The following is a 13,782-nucleotide window of genomic DNA, read 5'->3' on the forward strand; positions in this document are numbered from 1 at the left end:
CAAGGATCCGCTAGGTATTAACCCAAGGATCCGCTAGGTATTAACTCAAGGATCCGCTAGGTATTAACTCAAGGATCCGCTAGGTATCAACCCAAAGATCCGCTAGGTATTAACTCAAGGATCCGCTAGGTATTAACTCAAGGATCCGCTAGGTATTAACCCAAGGATCCGCTATTTAACAAATCTAAATAATAATATTAATAATTAATGATCTAGATTCTACATCGATACTTGCAGGTCTGATAAGGTCCCAGCACACTAAACTATGTTCGGATTCTAAGTTGACTCTCAATCTGATAAGAGACATACTACATAATGGACATGATATGAAATGTAATCCAACATACATAGTACATACCTATCTGTTTAATTACTTGAAAATATGGCTTTAATGATGATAATATTAATAAATAATAGTATAATGATTAATGATTGTAGGTAATTAGGTATATGTACCAATTATTCTGTACCTACCGATTAGTTTTATGTATGTATTTCTGTATAAATATTATTGACACGGTAAAAATGCTCACTCAACTATGAACTATTTAAAACTAAACTGAAATTTGCAAGTAGTACTTCTTCCTGTCGGATAAAAATAATATTCATACCCTTTCATAAAGTAGCTAGCACCACTTTCAGTAGTGTTTATTGTTTAATCTACACATTATTGTTTTGTAAAAAAAAAATCCGAAGATACAAAAATGGCGTCTGTTTTTTGACCGGGAGATGCTTTTCAGCATCCCTTACAATTCGTACTGATTGCTAAAATCCGAAGATACAAAAATGGCGTCTGTTTTTTGACCGGGAGATGCTTTTCAGCATCCCTTACAATTCGTACTGATTGCTTAACAAGAGGGAAAATGTGAACTATATCGATCGATGCATTTTCATTTTTTTGTAGATTTTCCTCTTCCCTGATACAGCATCACTTTCCCCCTCTTTTCTATTTAGAAAGCTCATGCGTGCTTTAGTGTAAACGTTTTCTTTTGTATACAGGATGTACTCAGCATGTCTCATTTCTATTTAGAAAGCTCATGCGTGCTTTAGTGTAAACGTTTTCTTTTGTATACAGGATGTACTCAGCATGTCTCACTTCTATATTGAGAAAGGTCTTGCCTACTTTAATTTAAATGAGTAATTTAATAGAGAAATAAATGGTTAGATACATTTAACTCTTTCATGAGAAGTCATATTCCTTGTCTTACTTATCTTTCCACGGTTCACTTTCTCATTAATTCATCTCTCGCTCATTTAATTTCCCTATTTTGTAACTTCTGATTTCATGTCTTCATGTTCTCTCTCTTTCTTATTTATTTTCTCTATCTTGTAACTTTTGATTTCATGCGCTCTCTCTCTGTCTCTCTATCGTTTAGTTTATAATGTATTTTCTCCAAGACCAAGTCTGTTTCTTTCTGATAACACATTTCCCACGTTCTCTCTATCGTTTAGTTTATAATGTATTTTCTCCAAGACCAAGTCTGTTTCTTTCTGATAACACATTTCCCACGTTGTCTCTCTATCGTTTAGTTTATAATGTATTTTCTCCAAGACCAAGTCTGTTTCTTTCTGATAACACATTTCCCACGTTTGCAATGAAAGTTGTCTGGCAACAGTGTTCTTTGGATGGTTGTTAAAAACTAGGTTTATGATGTACATATAAGGTACGAGTATGTGTAATACTTATGTGATGTGGCTGATATTAGGGTTATGTTGCGCAACTTATAAGTAAAAATATCTGAGAATTTTCATAATGAATGTAGAAAAATTAAACCTTCACATTGTTTTCATAAAGCAAGCAATGTTTGTGTTTTGTACATAATTATGTTAAAGGATATACAATAAGAACGAAATGAAAAAATACAAAACCACTATCTCGAAAACAACAATGAAATATGAAATGAAAAAATGAAAATCAAGACTACATAATTAGAAGAAGTTATGGTCCCTAAAAGTACAGAAGTGATTACAGGGATGATGAAGAATATGTAAAGAATGAAAGAATAAACTTATTATTATTGTTACCTACATAAAAGCCAGTTGTGCGATTTTCTCACTACTTACTGGTACCTATGTAATTAATTAATTATCTAATTATGTATACAGGGTGTTCAACCTCAAAGTGCCCCATAGGAAATTAACCCGTAAAAATCAGTTTTTTGCCCCATAAAAGCCCCCAATGTCAGCTCCCATGGCGTAGTGGTCACTGCGCTCGCCTTGCACGCGGGAGACCCGGGTTCGATTCCCGGCGGGGTCAAGTTGGCGTAGTGGTCACTGCACTCGCCTTGCACGCGGGAGACCCGGGTTCGATTCCCGGCGGGGTCAAGAAATTTGTATCTGCAAAGGATTGATTCCGTGACTGGCTATTGCGTGGGGCCCACTCAGCCTCGTGAGGAAAATGAGTAGCTATGACATGTAAATGCGCATAGCGACCGGTGCCAGTCCAAATGTTGTATGAACAATGGCCCACACTCAGCCTCGTGAGGAAAATGAGTAGCTATGACATATAAATGCGCATAGCGACCGGTGCCAGCATGGTAGGTAACCTCGAGGGTCAAGAAATTTGTATCATGCAAATGATTGATACCGTGACTGGCTGTTGCGGGGCCCACTCAGCCTCGTGAGGAAATAGTAGCTATGACATGTAAATGCGCATAGCGACCGGTGCCAGCATGGTAGGTAAACATTGGTTGTTAGGATTATTGAGAATCAAGAAATTTGTATCATGCAAATGATTGATTCCGTGACTGGCTGTTGCGGGGCCCACTCAGCCTCGTGAGGAAAATCCAAGAAATTTGTATCATGCAAATGATTGATTCCGTGACTGGCCGTTACGGGGCCCACTCAGCCTCGTGAGGAAAATGAGTAGTATGACGTACAAATGCGCATAGCGACCGGTGCCATAAATGGTAGGTAATTGGGAGCTGGATTATTGCGATATATATGTATTTGGAAAAATCCTACAATGCTGCAGTGAGCACCAAAGTTGTGATATAGATATAGTAACACAAAGAAAGACATTTATTTTTTTTTAAAGCCCCCAATACATTTTTCGAGTCCACTAAGCATTCTCTCTCATGGAAATTTTGACGAGGAATCGATTGGTGCAACTTTCAAGACTGTCCGACTTACAGTTAAGGAGTTACGGGTTCGAGACTCGGCGAATTCAAGAAAAAATACTGTTTTTGAAAAGACCTTCAACGGTTTCTGTTAAAGATATTTGAGGTGTCAAAAAGTCATTCCTATGTGATTTCTCACGCCAAATCGAATGGTGCTACTTTGAACACTATCCGATTTAGGTTAAGGATGGTGGCGGTGGTGGTGATGGTGGTGGTATATTCTATTCTATTCCGTTCTATTCTACACCCCCATTAGCCAAAACGAAAAAAGGTGCTAAGAGAACACGATGTGCTGTCTACATTCACCATATTGTTGTTTATTGTTCTAGTACAAGAGCAATTGGAAGTAGAAGAGGAAGACGAGAAGGAGGAGGAAGAGGAACAAGAGAGAACCTTTGAAAGTGTCAACGTGGAGCAAAGCTTCCAGTTTATTGATTTCATGAAGAAGTAAGTTAAACACAACCTAAAAATTAATTGAAAGTGAGTTCCAAGTTTTATTCTGAATTAGTTTTTTCATCTATTGGGTCAATATGATCTTAATTCGGATTATATCCTTCATTGCCCTATCATTATATTCAATGTGTTCGTCTTCTAGGTTTTTACATCAGAATGTTACCAAGGCATTATCTCATCTATTGGGTCAATATGATCTTATTTCGGATTATATCAATCATTCCCCTGTCATTATATTCAATGTGTATCGTGTTCTAGGTTTTTACATCAGAATGTTACCAAGGCATTATCTCATCTATTGGATCAATACGATCTTAATTCGGATTATACCAATCATTGCCTTGTGAAAATGATGCACCGAATCGCAGTGGATTGTAAAATGCCCGCTTTTCTATTTCAAGCATCTATATTTGTAACGTTTCAAAAGCTGCTCCAGAAAGAAGAGCCTAGATTAAAGGTAAGTTATTGAATTTGAGTAGCTTATCTATCCACCTACACCTACATTATGTCATAGAAGTCCTGTGCAGTACCTACACCTTTATCTTTTGAATGGCTAGGAATTTTTGGATTCTGATTGGTCCTTGATTTGTGTTTCAAATATGATGTAGGTCCCACTAGTCGTTCATATTGAAATCCAGACCCAAAAATTTAATTTTCACCCGAGGCCATCGGAAATAACTTGTAATTTTTATAATAGGCCACATTAAATTTATCATGTTTATTTACGTTATTGAAAGTTGTTTTTACCTCACTTAGGAACTCACGACATTTGCAAAGTTCATCGTGCGTAAGTTCGTGTCCACTTCAATGAAGAACCGACATGTGTTCATGGAAGTTTTATTCTGGAAAAGTGTCAAGGATGCGTATGAAATAGAAGAAGGCTATGACAGTCAACCTAAGGGAGGTGCGGGTGCAATGCGAGGCACTTGGCAAGAACACGAGGAGGAAGAACTGAAAAGATTGTTCATGGAGTATGAGATTAATAAACCTGACCAAGGTAACTAGAACCAAGTTCAGGCCCAACTTACAATTATTTATATGTAGACTAACCCAAGAATCCACTAGGTATTAACTCAAGGATCCGCTAGGTATTAACTCAAGGATCCGCTAGGTATTAACTCAAGGATCCGCTAGGTATTAACTCAAGGATCCGCTAGGTATTAACCCAAGGATCCGCTAGGTATTAACCCAAGGATCCGCTAGGTATTAACTCAAGGATCCGCTAGGTATTAATTCAAGGATCCGCTAGGTATTAACCCAAGGATCCGCTAGGTATTAACCCAAGGATCCGCTAGGTATTAACCCAAGGATCCGCTAGGTATTAACTCAAGGATCCGCTAGGTATTAACTCAAGGATCCGCTAGGTATTAACTCAAGGATCTGCTAGGTATTAACTCAAGGATCCGCTAGGTATTAACCCAAGATCCGCTAGGTATTAACCCAAAGATCCGCTAGGTATTAACCCAAAGATCCGCTAGGTATTAACTCAAGGATCCGCTAGGTATTAACCCAAGGATCCACTAGATATTAACCCAAGGATCCGCTAGGTATTAACCCAAGGATCCACTAGATATTAACCCAAGGATCCGCTAGGTATTAACCCAAGGATCCACTAGATATTAACCCAAGGATCCGCTAGGTATTAACCCAAGGATCCACTAGATATTAACCCAAGGATCCGCTAGGTATTAACCCAAGGATCCACTAGATATTAACCCAAGGATCCGCTAGGTATTAACCCAAGGATCCGCTAGGTATTAACCCAAGGATCCACTAGATATTAACCCAAGGATCCGCTAGGTATTAACCCAAGGATCCACTAGATATTAACCCAAGGATCCGCTAGGTATTAACCCAAGGATCCACTAGATATTAACCCAAGGATCCGCTAGGTATTAACCCAAGGATCCACTAGATATTAACCCAAGGATCCGCTAGGTATTAACCCAAGGATCCACTAGATATTAACCCAAGGATCCGCTAGGTATTAACCCAAGGATCCACTAGATATTAACCCAAGGATCCGCTAGGTATTAACCCAAGGATCCACTAGATATTAACCCAAGGATCCGCTAGGTATTAACCCAAGGATCCACTAGATATTAACCCAAGGATCCGCTAGGTATTAACCCAAGGATCCGCTAGGTATTAACTCAAGGATCCGCTAGGTATTAACCCAAGGATCCACTAGATATTAACCCAAGGATCCGCTAGGTATTAACCCAAGGATCCACTAGATATTAACCCAAGGATCCGCTAGGTATTAACCCAAGGATCCACTAGATATTAACCCAAGGATCCGCTAGGTATTAACCCAAGGATCCACTAGATATTAACCCAAGGATCCGCTAGGTATTAACCCAAGGATCCACTAGATATTAACCCAAGGATCCGCTAGGTATTAACCCAAGGATCCACTAGATATTAACCCAAGGATCCGCTAGGTATTAACCCAAGGATCCACTAGATATTAACCCAAGGATCCGCTAGGTATTAACCCAAGGATCCGCTAGGTATTAACTCAAGGATCCGCTAGGTATTAACCCAAGGATCCACTAGATATTAACCCAAGGATCCGCTAGGTATTAACCCAAGGATCCACTAGATATTAACCCAAGGATCCGCTAGGTATTAACCCAAGGATCCACTAGATATTAACCCAAGGATCCGCTAGGTATTAACCCAAGGATCCACTAGATATTAACCCAAGGATCCGCTAGGTATTAACCCAAGGATCCACTAGATATTAACCCAAGGATCCGCTAGGTATTAACCCAAGGATCCACTAGATATTAACCCAAGGATCCGCTAGGTATTAACCCAAGGATCCGCTAGGTATTTATCCAAGGATCCGCGATCATACTGCGTTTTGAAAGGTTGTAGACCAACATAAAAAAAGCCTGCTGCGCAGTTTATTTGTAATGAATAGGGACTTACATCTTAGGGGCTCAAGCTCCTATATCAGAGAAAAAGAGTTGAATGAAATTAAGTGACTTGATCCTGAAAAAATTCCCCTGCGGCGCAATTTATTTCTGGTGCAAATGGGGGGCTTAAAAGCCAGGGTGATTTCAAAGAGGCGAGACGTGGGACATTATTTTGGGGAAAATAATGTCCGGCGCAGTTTACGTTTGATTTATTTTTGTCAAACCGCGGGGGTAAGTAGGTACCCCCAGCCTTGAAACCTCGGCTGCCCCCTCCCAGACCAGACACCCATGCGTAGCTATACATGCATAGGTATAGATAGGTATGTATACTTGGATCTCTCTGACTCTGTACTTTGTTTAATAATTGCTGTTTCATTCGTTCATTATTGTTTCACAGAGAAAGTTGACTGGATTCTAGACAACCTTATTAACAAGGAAAGAACTCGAAAATCTGTAATTAAGAAATTGAAAGAACTTTATCTCATCACGAGCACAAAGGTGTGTATTATAAAAATTGTGTAATTTACACACTATGCACGTTAGGCCTAGGGCAAAACTAAGGTATATCTCTTGGACAAAATTGTGTGAAAAGGAAACTATAGGATAGAATGGAATTTTTTTTATTTTATTCCTTAGAATTCCATCAATCAATCAATCAATCCATAATCGTTCCATCATGGGACGGGTCGATGTACGAAGTCGATCATTGTATCTCTGCTCCCTCTCGATGAATCCATAATCGTTCCATCATGGGACGGGTCGATGTACGAAGTCGATCATTGTATCTCTGCTCCCTCTCGATGTCGTTCCAATTTCCTTGTTTTCAGATCAGCTAAACAAGGAAGTAGAATTCCATCTCGAGCTTAATTAATATCAGTAAACTTTGAGTTGAATCCTCCTCGTCTAAAACTTTAACAAAATAGCTAAAGTTTGTGTACGAGGAGAATTGTTTGTGTACACTATAAGTATATTTATTAGTATTGAATGTCTATTTATTATTAATCATTGACATTAGAGTAATAGCAGGAATAATATTTTGGTAGCCGATACAGACTCAATATTATGAACAGAGAGATTATTTATTTTAACAATGGATGTGTTTGTATTAACTTAAAAGGGTTTTTCTCAGGACTTGAGAAGTGCTCCTGCAGACCGTTTGAGACCCCCTACTAATTGGAGCTCAGATGAAGAAGATCAGCTTAAAACCTTATATCAACAGATCAAAGACTTTCATGGTAAGAAATAAAACTGACTGTTTACCTAAGTGATGAGCGTAATTATTTTCACAAGCATATCGTGCATACGAGGTTAAAGGAACATCCTGTAAGCATGAGAACTTTGAAGCCTCTATCATTAGTGAAAATTTAGGAGGGACTCTTTATTATGAACAGATCACAATACATATAATGAACATTGAAAACAAATAAACAAAAAGGGCCTAAATACCCTTATTCCGCATTGATTTCATATTTCGCTATCATTGGGGTACTTACACCTTGAATTGATCTGTGGATTATTCTCTTTAGCTACATAATATGTATGTATATGATGTATGTTATTCGTCCTGTTTTAGATCCTATGACCGCCTTGAGGGATCGTATGCAACACAAGAGATCCAAAAATAGCATCCTGAACAAGCTTTTAGAATTGGGAATCATTTCTCACAAGTCTCAAATGTACAAGAAGAGAACACGTAAACCAGATGACAAGTCCAGTGAATTTAATCTCATCCGTAAGTTACAGTATTACAGTCGATTACAGAGGTAGGTTACAGATACCAATTTAATCAGCGCTGTAGTAGTGCTATGACTTGGCTATAACCTGAATTAGGCCTCGGTAGCGCCCTGCCCCGCCAAGTCAAAATTTGACAGTCGTGTTCATGTAGTTGTAGAGGAAAAACTACATCTGATGGAAGAAAACGGATTGAATGTTCGTAATGGGTCACGAAAGTATACCAGATTGAAATAATAATCAACATCTTTGAAGTTAAGCCGGAGATACGTGATTTGGAAAACGTCAGATTTTTTATAACTTTGACCGCTCTACAGCCAAAACTACTACACTACACCGATTTTGATGATTGATGGCTCATTTTTTTCTCGTGATTGATAGATGTGCTTTTCCATAGTTTCATGACCCCAAAGGGGTGTTGATCTTGATGGGTGGTAAGGCCGATTTTCTACGTTGGCAACGATTCTCGAGAAACCCACCCCTGGAAAAAGACTTTATAAACACCCTATATAATATTTCAGGTACATTTAGCTTGTCGCAGAATAGAGGGTGAAACCCCCGTAAGACCTTAGCAGTTGGTATACATAATATATCCTAAGTCGTTCTGTTTGGTGGAACAGGTCGACTATTCACAAAACCTCTCCACCAAGTTCTATCATTAAATTTTTGTTGGTATAATAACTCAAGGATCCGCTAGGTATTAACTCAAGGATCCGCTAGGTATTAACTCAAGGATCCGCTAGGTATTAACTCAAGGATCCGCTAGGTATTAACCCAAGGATCCGCTAGGTATTAACTCAAGGATCCGCTAGGTATTAACTCAAGGATCCGCTAGGTATTAACTCAAGGATCCGCTAGGTATTAACTCAAGGATCCGCTAGGTATTAACCCAAAGATCCGCTAGGTATTAACTCAAGGATCCGCTAGGTATTAACTCAAGGATCCGCTAGGTATTAACTCAAGGATCCGCTAGGTATTAACCCAAGGATCCGCTAGGTATTAACTCAAGGATCCGCTAGGTCTTAACCCAAGGATCCGCTAGATATTAACCCAAGGATCCGCTAGGTATTAACCCAAGGATCCGCTAGGTATTAACCCAAGGATCCACTAGATATTAACCCAAGGATCCGCAGACCAAAGTTGAATGACTTGGCAGAATGAAATATATTTATTAACCCACGAGTGTTCCAAGGTTCAGTATCTGACATCTCAAACCTAATGCCTTTCTCTTCAGTTAGTCATCTGGTAGACAGTCAGTAGTTAGGTATGGTTTTAAAACTAGGATTTTGGAGGTATGTACATGAGTACTCACTGACATCATAGATCTTTCAAGAGAATTAGTCCTACTGAAGGGTAACGTGTAGGTAAGCACTCAGCTAAGTTTATGGGGGTGGATAAAGCAGAAGTAGATAGGTAGAGGGTAAGTAGCAAACTGAATTGAACTTGAGTAAGTAAAGTTTTCAACAGAGGAAATTAGACAACCCAAAGAAAAAGAGACAAGTAGCACCTAAATAAGTGAGTAGGTAAGTACTTAAGTAGGCATGAGGGTGGATAAAGCAGAAGTAGATAGGTAGAGGGTAAGTAGCAAACTGAATTGAACTTGAGTAAGTTAAGTTTTCAGCAGAGGAAATTAGACAACCCAAAGAAAAAGAGACAAGTAACACCTAAAAAAGTGAGTAGGTAAGTACTTAAGTAGGTATATCATTGATTTTTCAATGAGATCTAAATATAAGTAGGTAACTGAAGATCTATTCAGACTATTCAGAGTACAGCAAAGTTATAGCACCCAGAGGGTTAACATTGGTGCAGTATTTCACCTTTATATTATTAGTACTATTTCATACACTTATTTGTAGTAGAGACTACAGGGTGGTTGGTCAGTAAGTGCCTCCTACATACTGGTGGACAGGTGATGCAGTAGTCCAGCTACTTGCCTAGAAATCAGGAGGATACAAAATTTAGTACAATCCAAGATTAGAATTTTGTCCTCAAAGTAAATTAGGTATCTTGAATATGTTCAGTACAATTTATTGATAAGAGACTGGAAACAGTTGACACCCAATGTAGTTATTGCTGATACTGTATTTTATTACTATGACTCAGAGGATACATATAGCGACATAAACCTCTAATAACAATTTTAAAAATGTACCTACCTAATACAAAAAAATTATAAAAGTTAGTTTGTTTGTGAAAAAACAAGTTTTCACTTGTTGTTGAACACTGAATGTTTCAGGAGCCAGCAGCAGTAGTAGGAGCTCCAGTTCTTCATCATCTGATTCGGAGACCGAGTCATTTTACACCAATGCTAGCTTATCCTCCACCATCCGAAATCTAATGGATGCAGGTTTACAAGCGATTGTTGAATGGGTGAAAGAATCTCTGGAAGAAACCCTTGCAGACATTGATGATGATGAAACGGATGTACCTCTCGTACCCATCATACCAGAAACACAACAAGGGATTGAACATGAAGATGTGGTGAACATGTTGCGCTCTCTGGGACTAAAGAGTCCTCGGGAAAATATGGTAGGTTTACTAACTTTATCAAGTCCTGGTGATTCCGGAGGGTTAAATTTAATCACACTCAACAAACTGAAACGACCAACAAAGTCCAAGTCAATTTTTGTTTGATTCCGGGATTTTTGAGGTCGCTGAATCCGTATATTTTACTGTCACTATGCAGTCTGTTCATAAAGTCCCAGGCCACCCTTTTAATTTATTTACTGTTCACCCTGGGAAGCTGAAATTTTGCATGCAACCCTTGATTATGATAAAAAAAAAATGGGAGGTACTCAAAATTTTGAAGGGCCCCTCAGGGGTGGCCCCAGAAGGGCTAGGGGCAGCTGCCCCGCCCCCCTCTAATCACCAATCGATGGGAATTTTCCATTTTTGGTGCTTCCCCTATTGGCAGGGTACATGGAAAAATGAAAATTTGAATAAGCCATAACTCCGCCCTTGTTTTTTTTATATATTACACATCTACACACTCAGAAGTTCTAGAGAACTGTCTGAGGCAATAACTGATGGTGTGACCTGCAGTGTTCAAACAGTGAAAACCGAAGTCTTTGCCATTCATCCACTACATGTTGTCGGATTGAGCTCAAACTTGTACCAAAGTACTACGTTCTTTAAGACCTATGATACGAACCAAAATATTAAATAAGAAAGATCCCTTACAATTGTCATCTGACTCTTCAAAATAGGGGGTCCTCATTTAAGATTTTAAAGTTGGTCCCTCTGGGACCGCCCCTGAGGGGCCCTCCAAAATTTTGAGTACCTCCCAAAATTCTTCATCATTGGTATTGGTTTAAGTAGGGTATTGGTATAAGATATATCACACACGTACCTTTGGAAAACATGTAGGATTCGCGGATTTCGCGAACACCGCGCAAATCGCAAACAGCGAAATATTGGACCAAATCGAAAAAATAATGAGACCATAAGATTTGGGAGCAAAAAACACTCAAATCTGGTAGGTCACACTTGTACTTTATAAGCACTTTTGTGATTCGCGTTTTTCGCGAATTCCGCTAAAACCGCGAATCGCAAAAATTCGAGTGAGTAGTCGATTATAGTACTTCAAATTTAACGTAGAAAACGAATATGCAATAAAAAATATGGGTTCTAATTTAAAAATCCAAAATTGGTACCCGATTCGCGGACCCTGTATATGTATAAAAAAACAAGTAGAATTTACATTGAAATTCCCAACTGTATGAACACCCAATTATCTCAACAACAACAGCAACTTATTGTCATTATTACTCATTGTTACAGGAGATTTACTGGAGAATTCCAGGTGTCTGGAATACAAATGCTCTAAGGACACGAATCGAGTTTCTAACCAAAATATTAAATAAGAAAGATCCCTTACAATCGTCATCTGACTCTTCAAAATTATTGCAATCCCAAGATAAGGATGTAACTGTAGAAAACAAAGAGAATTTTTTAAAGAACTCGAATGAAATTTTCAAATCCTGTGAATCTAATAATGATGACTTCTGTGGAACAAACCAAGCCAAGGATCGCGATGAAGGTGAAACTAATGTAGAAGAAAATGAGCATTATGGAATTTTCGCAGATCAGTCCAAAGCGAGAAGGAAACGTGTAACTGTAAACATTGATTCTTCGAGTAGTGATAATGAAACGACTACGGATGAAGATGATATATATTCTAGCTCTAATAAGAAAAACCAAAAGAGAATGATTTTGAACTCCGATTCAGACACTGACGATAAAAATGGCCATGAAGATAAGCATGAATTAAATAAAAGAACGAAGAATACTAGCAAAAGGAAAGCTACTGTTCTGGATTCTGATAGTGACTCTGATGAAGTAATCATGAGGAATGAAAAATTACAATCAATTCATTCTTTTAATTCTGATTCTTCTGAACCGAGCACAATTAAAAACAGTTATGAATCAAAAACCTCTAAACTTGCCCAAAATCCCATGAACGTTTCAGATAGTGAAAGTAATGTTGATGCAACTGCAAATTGTTCGAAAGGAAGAGATGAAACTGTTGAGAATAATCATGTAAGTACAAAGACTGAACTATCTCAAATCGAAAAGAATACAAATGGAGAAGGGACAAATCAACAAGAGAAAGACGTTGGTTTGAAAGAAACTATTAGTTCTGATATTGGACAAGAGAAGGATAATTATTCCATACCCGGTCAACCTGATACTCGAATACTTGACAATGAAGAAATTGAGAACTCCAGTCATGTAACCAATAGCTTGAGTTGGCAACCAGAGGCAGTTGATACTAAACGTCCTTGTGTGCTAGATTCATCAGGTGAAGATTGTGAAGAGCTCGTTAATAAAACGAAACGACGCAAAGTTGTTATTCTAGATGATTAACTGTAGGTATAGTTGAAAAACTTTATGTATGTTCCGCTATATTATCTGGTCCGACTCCCGATTGTCTCGTCCGATTTTGATGAAATTTGGTACATATGTTCCTTGAATCCAGAATTGAGCAAGTCCAGAACTGAGGGGGATTTTATGTTCTGCACGTTTCAGAGTCCAATTCTTTCTACGAAAAATATTCTGTCAAGATAACCCAATTCTTGGTAAATTTATTGTTAGAAAAAAAAGGTCAACCATTCTTTAACTTTAAATCTTTTGAGTAATTGTAAATAAAACCTGTTCTCTGTCCTTTTTATTACGTAAGACGTATTCCTTCTGTTCTAATTCAATACATGTGCATATGTAGCATTCATTGACCGAACGATAGTGAGGTCTATGTTTTAATTCGACCGTTTTGCATTTGGTTTAGATGTTTGTTTGTGTCTGTTTGTATGTTCCGCTATAACTCCCGATTGCCTGGTCTGATTTTGATGAAATTTGGTACACATCTTCATTAAATCAAGGCACGTCGCTGATTGGTTAGGTTAGGTTAGGTTAGGTTAGGTTAGGTTAGGTTAGGTTAGGTTAGGTTCGCTGATTGAAATTTGGGGCCCCAAAGTTGAACGGGGCCCCCGTTACGATCTTTCAAAACATTACGATCCCCCAATACAGTTGCCACGCATATCAATACATATTAATAT

General features: G+C 38.4%; 1 protein-coding gene across 1 annotated transcript in view; it reads left to right on the top strand.

The window, feature by feature from the left end:
* LOC103518793 (protein timeless homolog) overlaps positions 1-13,411 on the top strand; it is a 37,343-nt gene extending 23,932 nt beyond the window's left edge. The window contains exons 5-12 of the mRNA XM_008483879.3: positions 3,449-3,566; positions 3,831-4,029; positions 4,329-4,569; positions 6,894-6,994; positions 7,626-7,731; positions 8,070-8,228; positions 10,464-10,756; positions 12,008-13,411. Coding sequence (XP_008482101.2) covers positions 3,449-3,566; positions 3,831-4,029; positions 4,329-4,569; positions 6,894-6,994; positions 7,626-7,731; positions 8,070-8,228; positions 10,464-10,756; positions 12,008-13,093 — 2,303 coding nt within the window. The 3' untranslated portion in view covers positions 13,094-13,411. The remainder of the gene's footprint in view (positions 1-3,448; positions 3,567-3,830; positions 4,030-4,328; positions 4,570-6,893; positions 6,995-7,625; positions 7,732-8,069; positions 8,229-10,463; positions 10,757-12,007) is intronic.
* Positions 13,412-13,782: the final 371 nt, after the last annotated feature.

This window comes from Diaphorina citri, unplaced genomic scaffold, assembly GCF_000475195.1.
Source record: "Diaphorina citri unplaced genomic scaffold, Diaci psyllid genome assembly version 1.1 scaffold2359, whole genome shotgun sequence".
Taxonomy (NCBI): domain Eukaryota; kingdom Metazoa; phylum Arthropoda; class Insecta; order Hemiptera; family Psyllidae; genus Diaphorina; species Diaphorina citri.